The 14273-nt window shown below is 26.7% G+C and overlaps 1 protein-coding gene across 2 annotated transcripts; it reads left to right on the top strand.

Annotated features, from left to right (window-relative positions):
- The first annotated feature begins 265 nt into the window (after positions 1–265).
- On the top strand, positions 266–7504 carry LOC145742705 (uncharacterized). Of its 2 annotated transcripts, none has more exons than XM_082560487.1 (13): positions 266–403; positions 571–681; positions 948–1132; positions 1405–1519; positions 1981–2138; positions 3328–3445; positions 3629–3711; positions 4288–4414; positions 4541–4672; positions 4915–5071; positions 5399–5520; positions 6000–6075; positions 6537–7504. In XM_082560487.1, exons 1-13 carry the CDS (start codon positions 296–298, stop codon positions 6689–6691), a joined length of 1647 nt encoding a protein of 548 aa, XP_082416613.1. In that variant the 5' UTR covers positions 266–295; the 3' UTR covers positions 6692–7504. The 2 variants fall into 2 exon arrangements, with proteins under 2 accessions (XP_082416613.1, XP_082416612.1); XM_082560486.1 differs by having other exon boundaries at positions 1981–2134; positions 3324–3445; positions 6537–7498.
- Positions 7505–14273: the final 6769 nt, after the last annotated feature.

Raw genomic sequence — 14273 nt, 5'->3', positions numbered from 1 at the left:
AAGGGGTGATAAGAGATTGACTTTAAAGGCCAAGAAATAATGCAAAATCGATTATAAACCACAAGGAAAAGTTGGGGAAGGGTATAAAAGTTTTCCGTCCTTTTCCGCATTCAGAGTTTTTTTGTTAACGTTTACATACGCCCTCAGTATTTTCTGCACCCCGCAACTTCCCGCATCCCGTATTTTAGTTTTACCCATAAATAATAAACTTCAAAACCGTTGCAAAATTGAAGCTACAATAAAAATAAATTGTATTTTTAGCTTAAGTAATATTCTGATTGAAATAACTCTCACAATGGGTTGTGCTAGTAGTCAACCATCTGTTGTGACTCGCACCCAACAATATCCAATGCCTGTTCAAACTCAAACCATGCTCTTACAACAAAGACCAGTAATTGTACCAGTAAGTTTATGCATTGTAAATGTTTTTTTTTTGGCATATGAATTCTTAAATTATAGTTGAACTAATTAAACTTTTTGTTATTAAATTAAATGTATTTTGTCGGTGGTACTTAAAAAGTATGCTTTATTTGGTAAATTTTAAATGCTTTTATGGTGCACATTTTTTAGCAAATGCAACCAATACAAATGGTCAATATTAACCAGCAGCAACAACAACTACCACAACAAATTAACATCAATATCAATCAAAAACCACCTGTACCAATTCAAGCCAAAAATGTAACTAGTTTTAACCTTTTTTAGATTAACAATTGGTGTAAAAGTTTACTATTTAGTCTTCGATTATTACCTATTCACATTAAATAATATTAATATTACTTGTGAGTGATTAAATATACATTTGAGAACTGCAAACCATGATTTTTTTTCTAATAAGAGCTTCTGAATTAAGATATATAATTAATAAAATTGCATACAACTTTTAATGAAATAAAACACAGCAAGGTAATATTTAAAAAAAAATTATGTGTTTTATTGTTAAATAGGCAGCAGGGGAAGTTATTATTACACAGACAATGATCGACGACTTTCAGGCGTTAAATGTTGTGATCTTGGACTTGGAAAAAAAGAACATAATGGCACGTTTGAATGATCTTGGACTAAAACAAACAGATTTACAACGTGAGATTGATGCATTGCATCAACAATATCAACAACTTAGTGCTAAAACGTAGTTATTTCTATATATTTAATAACTAGAAAATATATTTTTTTAAGTTTTTATTTTTATGGACTTTGTTTAATTAGGATGAATGGTATAGAATATATGACATTGTCTTAAAACACATTTTTGTAAAATATTTGGCTTATGTTATTTAGTAATTAATTTTGTAATAATTTTATTATTTTATTTACTAGCATGAAGTCATTACAATTAATTCTATTTGGTTATTTGTTGTTATGTGAATTATCAGAATCAATCTTGTCTTAAATTATTTTTAGACCAAAAGAGTTTTCTGATGTGAGTAATTTAAAAGCGATGGCGGAAAGTGCTTCGGTGTTAAAGTATTTTCAATCAAAGGGGGATTTTGATCAAAAATTCTCCACAGAAGAAGAGGTAATATAACTTTTAAAATAAGAATAATAAGTGTTGTATACAAAAATTAAAAAAATACAAAAATTAAAAATACAAAAATTAAAAAAATAAAATAGTTAAAAAAAATGTTTAATACAAAAATAAAAAAAATAAAATAGTTAAAAAAAATATTTTTAATACTCTGGGTGTATTCTTTTTGCTTAACTCAGACAGTGATTTAGCAAAAATATCACAAAGTTAATTTATATATTTGGCAAACAAACAATATATTTTTATAGCTAATAAATTATTATTTTTATGTATTTAAAATGTAAAAGCACACATGCTAGAACGTTATCACAAGCTAAACACTAATACCTTACTTTGATAAAATGTTATATGTCCAATCAATTAATAATTATATTATGCAAAATCTTGCAGATTTAATGTGTTCTGACCCTAAGTTGCCCTTTTTTAAATAAATTATTATATTTTATGTTTAGGAATATGTGAAAGCCAGGGGTGAACTGGAGCAATGTTATAAGCATTTAACCGACTTACAAGAAGAAAACTCCCGATTGACGGCGGAGATTCAGGAAATTCATCAAGCTAAAAATGAACTTCTGGATTTATATGGAAAACAGGATGCCTTTTTGGGTATGTTAAAATTTTAAATGTGTTTAAAAACCGGACAGGTTTAACATTTTAAAACAGTAAGTTTTGTTTAAATGTTTAGAATATTCATATGTTGATTTTTATTACTATGTTATAGTATACTTTGAAATATTTAAGCATATTTAAGCATGTTCTAAAAGGTAAAAGTAATATTTTTATTGCTTTAAAGTATTATTTATTCAATTTACTTCCATTAATGGGCAAAATATGTAAATAAAACATATATACAGCCTTTAAATAAACATATAGTTAAATAAACTATTTTTTTAGTAAAACCAACTAGTTTTTTAATAATAGAGGTATAAGATTTATTATTAAGCACACTACATTTCACAATTGATGCTTTTCGATTTTCATTTTTGTTCATAAGCCCCTCTGTAAATAAAGGAAATTTAATACTAAGCCTATTGAGTTCTTTTGTGTAAATCCACACCTTTTATGATTAAACATCTATTGTCTGTTAAATGGTTGCTTGGTATAGCAAAACAAACAGATCTGTCACATAGTGATTTGATAAATATTTAGCTTTGAATTTATTCAAAATCACATGCTGTTTTGTAAAGCACTTGTAACATTTCTATATTTTTTTCCTAAACAATTACTCATATTCATGTGGGATAAGTAATCTTCTATTTTTAATACTTACTAAAGAGTTTAAAATTAATAGCTGGGTTTTCATAACTATATAACCTTATTTGCCAAAATATATTTACCTTTATTTTCTTGTCTATTATCTTATAATATAGTAAGTTTATAAATAAATTTAATTATTTAGTTTTATATAAATTTATGTGCTTTAGATTAAATCATTGTGACTCACTTTTTAAATGAGCCGGCAGCGTGGTGTAGTGGTGTAGGGTTTAAAATTTATGGTTTAAAATTTATAGCAGGGTTTTAATAAATATCTAACCTTATTTGCCGCAATCTCAAAAATCTCTTTCTTGTTAAATCTTATAAAATAGTAAGTTTATAAATAAATTTAATTATTTAGTTTTATATGAACTTATGTGCTTTCAGTATTTTTAGACTAAGCACTGTGACCTATTTTTTATATTAATAGCCATTTTTTTTTGTTAACTTAATACATTCATTTTTTTTAACTTCGTTTCTTTGGTACTTTAAACTCAAAGTTAATGTTTGTGTTGCTGACTTCATTTTTTTTTAATTGTAGAAAGCATATTTGAAGGCTTATATGGAAGTTCAAAAGAAGATGAGTTAGAATCCAGCTTTGACAGTCTTCAAGAAACAAAACAAAAAATTGAGACCGCTCTAAGGAACTGGAAAAACGGAGAAGTAAGAAATTAATTTCTTTAATGATTTTTAAATTGCTAGAAGAAACCTGGTAAACTCCTCAAAAAATTTATCAAAGCAAATAGAAAAGCTATTGCCAAATATTAAGCACAATTTTTTATTAAGTTAGAAGTGTTAATATAATAAGGTCAGTTTAAGTCAATAAACTGTAAAAATATTTTTAAGGCGCTTGCAAAAGCTAGTTTGAAACAATTAGAGTTTGCTTGTAAAAGGTGGAATGATGTAAACAGAATACCAAATGAGGGAATGTAAGTATTATTGTTGGCTAATTAGAAACTTTTTTATTGTTGACTTAGTTTAGATTGATTGTAACTAGGGATGGGCTGAAATCCAAATTACTCGGATTCGGCGAGTATTTTGTCGCCCGAGTATTTTGTCGCGATACTCCGCCGAGTCCGAGTACTCGGTTATGACGTCATTTAAACGTATATAACTGGTTACGAGAATCTTTCCCGCATAATTTTAAAACTGCAAAATTTGCCAAAAACACGTATTTATGAATTATAAAGTGTTTAACGTTGGCAAAACTACTAACCGCTGATAGCAATATCATTTTAAGTCCAAACGAAAATGTAAAAGTCTCAAATTTATTATGCGTATAATTTTACTAAGTGAAAAGTGTATTTGTTGCGCAAACGTTGCTTAAATAACGTGGTATAATTGAGAGTAGTTTAATATTTATTAGAAAAAGGCAAACCTCGTGTTTTTTTATGTTTAGTAAATCGTACACGATGTTAAATGACAAATTATTACTCGGCGTCCGTGTACAAAAAAATGCTCGACCAGCACGAGTATTAAAATATTCTTAATACTTATTTTTTTAGGCACCAAGTAACCAGAATACAAGCAATTACAGAAACAAGACATTACTTGAACGCTGCAAGTAAAAATCTTACTAATGCTCAGCGTTACATTTTCCCAGTTAGACCACCTTACTGTGATACTAATGAGGTGAAAAAACAAATAAATATTAAATTAATCATAAAATCTTACTAAAAAAAATTAAACTAATACACCTACTTGAAAAAGTATGAAGAAGGCCAAAGTTTTTACTAACATTTTTTAAATTTTTTTTAGTTAGCCACACTGAATACAGCAATTGCTCATATATTCACTGATGGAATGTCAAGAGAGAGACATGATTATGCCGAAAATGTTTACAGAACTACTTATGCACGCTCCTCTATGCTACTTAGGTGGATCTCAAATGTAAGTTTAAATAATAAAAATTGAGATAGAAACTTAAACGAAAATAATAAAAACAACAAATAAAAAGTAGAATGTAAACTGGTGACATGAAATTTTTAACAGTGTTTATACAATACCAAAAGTGTTTTAAGTTTTCAAAATAATTTTGTTGATGAAAAAAAAATTTATAAGCATTTTAAATTCTTTTAATAGTATTCTATGAGTATAGATAACATTTTTACCAAGATTTACTGTTTATTTAGGTTATTGAGAGTAAAATCAAGCAAGACTTGAAGGAAACACGTGAAAAATGTGAGGAGGCTCGACAGGCTTTAAGAATGGAACGGCTTCGATTAATGAAAGAGCGAGCTGAGCAACAATCTGGAGAAACTATTCACATTAATGAAAATGTTTTGCAAGGTGAATGCTTTGCTATTTCTTACGCTTTTTATAAAATAGTAATTATGTGTACTGGGCCAAGTACAGATTTAAAATGTTATTACCGTTGTTTGTGGTTTATGTCAAAAAACAGTTCTTGGTAATAATTATTGCTAGTGATAGTTGTTTTTGCAAAATTTGAAACACAGCATTTTAACAATAACTTTATGTAGCCATAAATTACCTGAATATAAATTTGTGCTAAAGTAACATGGAATTTTAAATTGTTAAACCAAACGAAGTTATACACATTTACAATGTTACATCGTATGTTGCATATACTATTTAACCAAATTAAAATTATTTAAGCTGATGAGAATGAACCGGAGGAAGGAGATGACGTTGCTCAAGCAGCAGAAGTTGAAAAAGACGAAGAGAATTCGAACCTTGACGAACAAATTAAACAAGCTAAACAAGATGGGGAAGAAGGGGTATGTTAATTTACGTTTAAGGGTTTTTAACATGTTATTTAAATTGAACAATTTTTTGTAGTCCAAACATAACAGGCAGCGTGGTGTAGTGGTAAGAACACTTGCTACACCACACATGAGGTCGTGGGTTCAATCCCCACTGATTTCATGCTGTAGCGCCCTTGAGTAAGGCACTATAAACGGTATGAACTCCTGCTGAGCCAGAACTTAATCAGCAGTATAATTATCGGGCAATTATAATCTATATAATATCCCAAACTGCCACAGGCAACTCGAGACTGGGTCGAAGTAACTAATGTTACTTTATGTTTAAGTCGCGCATTCGACTTTCTCACATCGCGGATAAAGATATATACAAAAAAAAAACTTTGTTGTTGCAACAAAAGCCCCCACCAAACTATGTCAAAATGTTATTTTAATGATATTTTTTCAAGGCTTTATAATTTTTTACTTTATAAAATTAAAGTTACTTTTACTAGGTTGAAGCTGATGAAACAGAATTAAAACTTCCTCTAGAGGAACTGGCTCCCGCACCATCCAAAAATGAACTTTTTGGTAAGTTTTTGTTTTGATTTAGGAAAGCCATTTTTTTGTAAATTGTAAAATGCAATCCTTTTTGAGATAAATAATTCAGGAAAATGTCAAAAAGCACAATTTTTAACATTGACCATATAAGAGTATATAAATTATTCTTGTACAAAATACTAAAAAAAAATTTTTTAAATTTAAAAGCTACTTTTTTTTTTACTTAATTTTCCGCAAACTTTTTACTAAATTACCCGCACTTGTATAATAAACGTATTTTTAAAAAAAATCAAAAAAAAATTATGAATATAAATATAATTATGACTATATTTCATACAAATCGCCAAAACTCATAATTGAATTTTATCTATTCTAATCGAATTGCATGGCGATATAAGATTCAGGAAATATAAATTATCAAAATATCTAATAAAAAAAAAAGTTAGATTATCACTTTGACATTACGTAACTTTGTTTTTTTTTGTTATTAGGTGATCTGGATTCGTTAATGGCCGAACACAATGAGCAGAAGCGAGCACTTCAACATGAACAAGATGTGGCTAAGGCTCGACAGGAAGCCAACTTTCAAGAAAAACTGCAACGACGACGATCAAGAAAAATGAGACTAGAAGCTCAATTAGAATAAGTTTTTTCTGAAGTCAGGAAAATGTAATATTGCTTTGCACAGAATTTGGTTGTACTAAGTTATTGACCATATAATAACTTTGTTGATATATACATTTCTATTTAATTGTGTATTATTTTGTGGTATTTTGCACTTAAAAAAATTCTGTTTTAAATAATTTTTACTGTTTAAAATAATATGCATCATTTTCTCTTATTTACAAAAGCACTTTAGATTTTGGTTTTATTTGTTGTTATCTGTTTGTTTACATTTATACTTTTTTTTTTCTTTAAAAATTGTATATATAACTTAAATATATGAAGTTGGTAGCGTTATTAAAGCGTTGGTGCTTTTATAGTGGTAAGACATAAAGACTGGCGATCTAAAAGTGTGGGTTCAATTCCAGGTGAATGTTACTTAGGACAATGTGCTTTTAATAAAATATACAAACCCTGTTTTAAAGAATGACACTTTATTAATAAAAGTGTCTTAACTTATTTAAATATTAACAATTTAACAAAATATTTCAAAAATATGTTCGTTTCACCTTTAACCTTGTAACATTGAACCCCATATGGTTGCCAGAAGCTTCGGCCGTGAGAAGCTTCAGCCAGAAGGTTCGGCCTGCAAAAAACGCGGGGGCTCGGTGACGAAATTGCCGCGTAAAATGTCAGCTTAAGACCATATTTTACCAATATTCAAAATAAAATTTGACAAAAAGTATAGTACGTAAAAAAATATTAAAAAGTTGTTATGAAAAATATATATGTTAGTTTTTAGAATATTTAATTTTTTTAAATTGTTATCTTAAAAATGTATTTTTAAAACGGATTAAAGACGGGCACTTATGGCCTGCATTTTTAAAATTTTAAAATTAATAATACTACATAGACCGCACTTGTATAATAAATGTATTTTTAAAATAAGTCTGAAATATACTACATTTGATAAATAAAATTTGGTTCAAAATTATTTAATTATTTTTAAAATTAATTTTTATTGTGAATAAATTTATGCATAAGCATTACTTAATTAAATATATTAACTAAACTAATTATTTATATATAATGTATTTAATTATTAGACTATAACCTTTTTTTAATTATTAGACCAAAAATTTTAAAACAAAATAAATTTAAAAGTTTTAAAATATCATCAATCAATCTTTATATTTTATTAAACAATTAGGAATTTAATTGCAATAAACAAAAAAAAGTTTTTAATATATTTTCTCTTTTTGGTATTTATATACATTAGACCAACATTTTGATAATAAAATTAATCTTTAATTTTTTAATCAACAAACGAGCATTTAAATATAATAAACAAACAAAAATTAAATTTCTAATCTATTTTTGAGTTATTAATATTATGATTTACAAGTGACCAAGATTTCAAATTTTAATGACAACTTTTAAATAATACTAAACAAACACATATTAATTAGTAATTAGTAATAATTAAATTTCATAACTAAGAAGATTAAAACACAAACTGATAATAAACAACATACTAAAATTTCAGAACTGTAAATATTCAAGAACAAAAGTTATTTTAATTCAAAATTTACAGCTTTTAAGACACTGGAATATAATAATAAATACCGATATGTATTAAAATCCAAGATTTCGAATTATATTAATGACAATAACAATATGGTTTGAAATCTAAGATTTCGAACTATAATAAAAATATTTACGATCGCAGCTGGATTTGAACTCGAGCCGTTCGATCAAAAGTCAAGGGTACTAATTTTCAAGCCATGAGGGCAGATGTAGCTTAACCTTGTTGCAACTACATCATTTAAAAAAAAAATTAAAATTAAAAAAAGATTTATAATTAACAACAATGTTAAGCCTAAAGATTGTAGTTTTTAACTTTGTTTCAATAAAATTAAAAGGCTAAAAGTGGCAATAATGCGATTACAATATCTCAATGTCATATTTCTAACTCTTTTTGTCAATCAAACTAAAATATAATTTGTTGCAAAGCCATATGACTTAAGCCTAACCTAATAATATACAATATAAAAATTAGCTCTAACTTTTGTTTCACTGAAATTTTTTGAGAAATGTTTTATCTTGAATGTTAGTTACGCCAATGCGCGTCTAATAAAATATAAAATTTTAGGTTTTGAGATTTCATAAATTTTTAATAAAAGTGTCATAACTTTTATGAATATTAAAATATTTAAAAAAAATATTTTGTAAACACGTTTATTAGACCTGTGCATTTCTAACAGAGCAATTATTTTTTGATTTACAATTTTTTATTTTTTTTTTAAATTTATGTGCAATATCATTGGCCAAAAATATCACGTGACCTAAATAAACCCAAAATAAACATTACCTCAAACTTTTGTTTTACTGAAAATTTTTGCAAAATGTTTTATCTTGAATGTTAGTTACGCCAATATACGTCTAATAAAATATAAAATTTTAAGTTTTGAGATTTCATAAAATTTTAATAAAAGTGTCATAACTTTTATGAATATTAATATTTTCAAAAAATATTTGGTAAACACGTTAATTGGACCTGTGCAGTTCTCACGAATCAATTATTTTTTGATTTAAAATTTTTTATTTTGTTATAAAATTTATATGCAATATCATTGGCCAAAAATATCACGTGACCTAATTAAACCCAAAATAAAAATTAGCTCTAACTTTTGTTCTAATGAAAATTTTTGCAAAATGTTTTATCTTGAATGTTAGTTACGCCAATGCGCGTCTACTTAAATATAAAATTTTAGGTTTTGAGATTTCATAAAATTTTAATAAAAGTGTCATAACTTTTATGAATATTAATATTTTCAAAAAATATTTGGTAAACACGTTAATTGGACCTGTGCAGTTCTCACGAATCAATTATTTTTTGATTTAAAATTTTTTATTTTGTTATAAAATTTATATAGAATATCATTGGCCAAAAATATCACGTGACCTAATTAAACCCAAAATAAAAATTAGCTCTAACTTTTGTTCTAATGAAAATTTTTGCAAAATGTTTTATCTTGAATGTTAGTTACGCCAATGCGCGTCTACTTAAATATAAAATTTTAGGTTTTGAGATTTCATAAAATTTTAATAAAAGTGTCATAACTTTTATGAATATTAATATTTTTGAAAAATATTTTGTGAACACGTTAATTGGACCTGTGCAGTTCTAACAGAGCAATTATTTTTTAATTTAAATTTTTTTATTTTTTTTTAAAATTTATATGCAATATCATTGGCCAAAAATATCACGTGACCTAATTAAACCCAAAATAAAAATTAGCTCTAACTTTTGTTCTACCGAAAATTTTTGCGAAATGTTTTATCTTGAATGTTAGTTAGCCCAATATACGTCTAATAAAATATAAAATTTTAGGTTTTGAGATTTTATAAATTTCCAATAAAAGTTTCATAACTTTTATGAATATTAATATTTAAAAAAAATATTTTGTGAATACGTTAATTGGACCTGTGCAGTTCTCACGAATCAATTATTTTTTGATTTAAATTTTTTTATTTTGTTATAAAATTTATATGCAATATCATTGGCCAAAAATATCACGTGACCTAATTAAACCCAGAATAAAAATTAGCTCTAACTTTTGTTCTTATGAAAATTTTTGCGAAATGTTTTATCTTGAATGTTAGTTAGGCCAATATACGTCTAATAAAATATAATATTTTAGGTTTTGAGATTTCATAACATTTCAATAAAAGTTTCATAACTTTTATGAATATTAATATTTTCGAAAAGTATTTTGTGAACACGTTAATTGGACCTGTGCAGTTCTAACAGAGCATTTATTTTTTGATTTAAAATTTTTTATTTTTTAAAAAAAATTTATATGCAATATCATTGGCCAAAAATATTACGTGACCTAATTAAACCAAAAATAAAAATTAGCTCTAACTTTTGTTCTTCTGAAAATTTGTTTTATCTTGAATGTTGGTTTCGCCAATGTGCGTCTAATAAAATGTAAAATTTTTAAAAAATGTGCGTCTAATAAAATATAAAAAAAAAACTAACTTTTATTATTCAATATTCAATTTTTTTTTTATACAAAAAAATTTATTTATAATTTAATAAAATTGTTTTAACGCAATTTCTTATTAATACAAGTTTTTAACGCTACGTACCTATTAACAGAAACGTATATTCTCAAAAATGCAAACAGTTTTTAATATCACATAAAAATATTTGTGATTTCTAAAAAAATTCTAAAAATCTACTGGGATTCGTGACGTCATGATATTCTACATAAATTTCAAAAATCCCTTAAATCATTAAAACAAATTTTTAGTAAATTTATTATATCAGTTAACATTGTTAGTAAATTTAGGCTTTAAGGATATGCACGGTTTTTATGAATTATTAAATTGTTAAACATTAGGGTGAACAAAAAATAATTGTTCATAGCTCATTTAACATATGACTTGAATTCAAAATTTCAAATTAACGAGCTAAAATACAATTCAAATACATTGTTACCAGTTACTAACACTGGTGTTTTATTTAATATATTTTTTATGACTTTAAAGACCATTGTTGATTACTAAGAGTCAATTACGTTTTTATTTAGTATTTAAATCTGGATGCTGCAATTTTTGTTTAATTTCCCTGAACATCTTTTTAAATGAATTTATTTTACATTTTAAACAATTTTTTACTAGAACCGGGCCTCAAACTGTATAGACTAATTTTTATCTGTATTCCATAGTAATTTAACGAATTTTACACTATATTCCATGGTAATTGGACTAATTTTAAATTACATTCCATGGTTATTTTACAACTTTTAAAATATTTTCCATGGTTTTTAGACTAATGTTAAACTATATCCTCTAGTTATTCGATATATTTTGTGGTTATTTGACTTATGTTAAACTATATTTCATGGTTATTGGACTTATGTTAAACTATATTCTATGATTATTGGACTAATGTTAAACTATATTAAATGATTAAAGGACTAATGTTGAACTATATTATATGGTTATTGAACTTAGGTTAAACAATATTTCATGGTTATTGGACCAATGTTAAACTATATTTCATGGTTATTGGACCAATGTTAAACCACATATCATGGTTATTGAACCGATGTTAAACTGTATTTGCATGTTATTGGACTTCTTTTGCATGTTATTGGACTAAAGTTAAAACTGTATTTTATGGTTGTAAGCAAAACAATGTTAAATTATATTTAATGGCAATTTAACAAACAAAATTTTTCCATGTTATTTCGTAAAGTTTAAGCAGGTATTTGTGACAAAATAGGCGGATGTGTAATAAGAATATTTACATTTTTCTATATTTATTTGACACTGTAAATCAGTACAAAATGTTAAATACAATTATGATACACACAAGACAAAAAAAAAATTAAAAATCGATAACCAATACAAAACTCTAAAGAATAAAAAGACAATGATTTTAACAAAACAAATGACATTAGAAGCACAAAAATAGTTAATAAAGAAAAAAATATTGCAAAGACACATAAGGTACAAGTTACAACTAATAATGAGTAAATATTTAACAAATATGAATGTTTTTTGTTAAAAATTAAATTGTAATATTGTTGTAATAAAGTTAGTTAACAGTAACATTTTTTTAAATTGAAATACAAAATTACAAAACAATAAAGTAAATACATAAAATATTATTTTTTTCGTAAATCATAAAAATGTTCAGTTTTAGTTGTACACCTTTACAACTTTGGCAAAAGGGGGCATGACAGCCCCTGAGCAAAAAAGAAATGGTCGGCCCCTCAGCAAAAAAAGAAATGGTCGGCCCCTCAGCAAAAAAAGGAATGGTCGGTCCCTCAGCAAAAAAAGGAATGGTCGGTCCCTCAGCAAAAAAAGGAATGGTCGGTCCCTCAGCAAAAAAAGGAATGGTTGGTCCCTCAGCAAAAAAAGGAATGGTTGGTCCCTCAGCAAAAAAAGGAATGGTTGGTCCCTCAGCAAAAAAAGGAATGGTTGGTCCCTCAGCAAAAAAAGGAATGGTTGGTCCCTCAGCAAAAAAAGGAATGGTTGGTCCCTCAGCAAAAAAAGGAATGGTTGGTCCCTCGGTAATAAGGGGCTGGTCGGCCCCTCAGAAAAAAATGTGGTTGACCCCTCAACAAAGAGGACTCGTCGGCCCCCAGGTTAAAGGTCTGGTTGGCCCTCGCTGGTTGCCCCTTTATTTTTTCTGTAACAGAATGGATATTAGAATTTTGTTCATATATATTAAAACAGTGTGCTTGTAACTATTTGATCATGATAATTAATGTTTTATTCATTTTACCTTTAAATGGTATTTGCTTTGTGATAGTCATGCCAAACAATAAAAAAGGTGTTATACAAACTCGATGCTCGCAACCAGAATCTAAAAATAAAAAAAACAGGGTTAATATTTGTTTGTAGTAATCTATCCACCCTGTGGAAAAAATCAAAAAATTGTTAGATTGAAGTTTTTCTGTAACGGGAACTCTAGAAATTCAAAACAAAGTAAAATTGGCCAAAAACAAATTGACGAGCCCTTCAAATATTCAACCAGAATCTAAAAATAAAAGACAGAAAGTTTAAATTTGTTTTTGGTAATCTAGCCTAAAAAATCTGTAAATAAAAGTTGAATAATAAACAGTTAAATGCCCCTGTATAAATAAAAACATATCAAGGCCCCTGTAAAGAATAATAAATAGTTAAAATGCCCCTGTATAAATAAAAACATATTAAGGCCCCTGTAAAGAATAATAAATAGTTAACATATTAAAGCCCCTGTAAAGAATAATAAATAGTTAAAATGCCCCTGTAAAGATAAAAACATATTAAGGCCCCTGTAAAGAATAATAAATAGTTAAAATGCCCCTGTATAAATAAAAACATATTAATGCCCCTGTATAAATAAAAACATATTAATGCCCCTGTAAAGAATAATAAATAGTTAAGATGCCCCTGTATAAATAAAAACATATTAAGGCCCCTGTAAAGAATAATAAATAGTTAAAATGCCCCTGTATAAATAAAAACATATTAATGCCCCTGTAAAGAATAAAAAATAGTTAAAATGGCTCTGTATAAATAAAAACATATTAAAGCCCCTGTTTAGAGATAAGACTTAGTTATTTAGGTTCCTGTGGAAAATATTGAGAAAAAGCCTGCAAAATATAAAGTGAAAAATAAGAAACGCCTGTAAAAAATAAAGTGGAAAAATAAGAAACGCCTGTAAAAAATAAAGTGGAAAAATAAGAAATGTCTGTAGAAGAAGATCATGTCTAAATTATTTTGGGAACCGCCCACACTTTAATAATATAAATTGGGCTCCGCCCATGCAATTAAATAATTTATGGTGGGTTCCAACCCATACACTTAGATTTAGCACATTATAGGGCGAATAAAATACAGTGAATTGCATAAAATACACACACAAAAAAAAATATATATATACACATATAGGTTTAGTTTCTAGATAAACTAATTCTACCAATTACTTGCGCAAAAACTTTTATAGGCCAAACTTTTAAAATACCATTAAACAGTCCCGTTTAAAATAATTATAATTACACAGAGACCTAAACACATTGGGACTGTGTCAACTATACCACATTTAATGCGCAAAATTATGA

This window comes from Corella eumyota, chromosome 2 (genome assembly GCF_963082875.1).
Source record: "Corella eumyota chromosome 2, kaCorEumy4.1, whole genome shotgun sequence".
NCBI classification, from domain to species: domain Eukaryota; kingdom Metazoa; phylum Chordata; class Ascidiacea; order Phlebobranchia; family Corellidae; genus Corella; species Corella eumyota.
The sequence above is the reverse complement of the archived record's forward strand: the minus strand, read 5'-3'. Positions and strand labels throughout refer to the sequence as shown.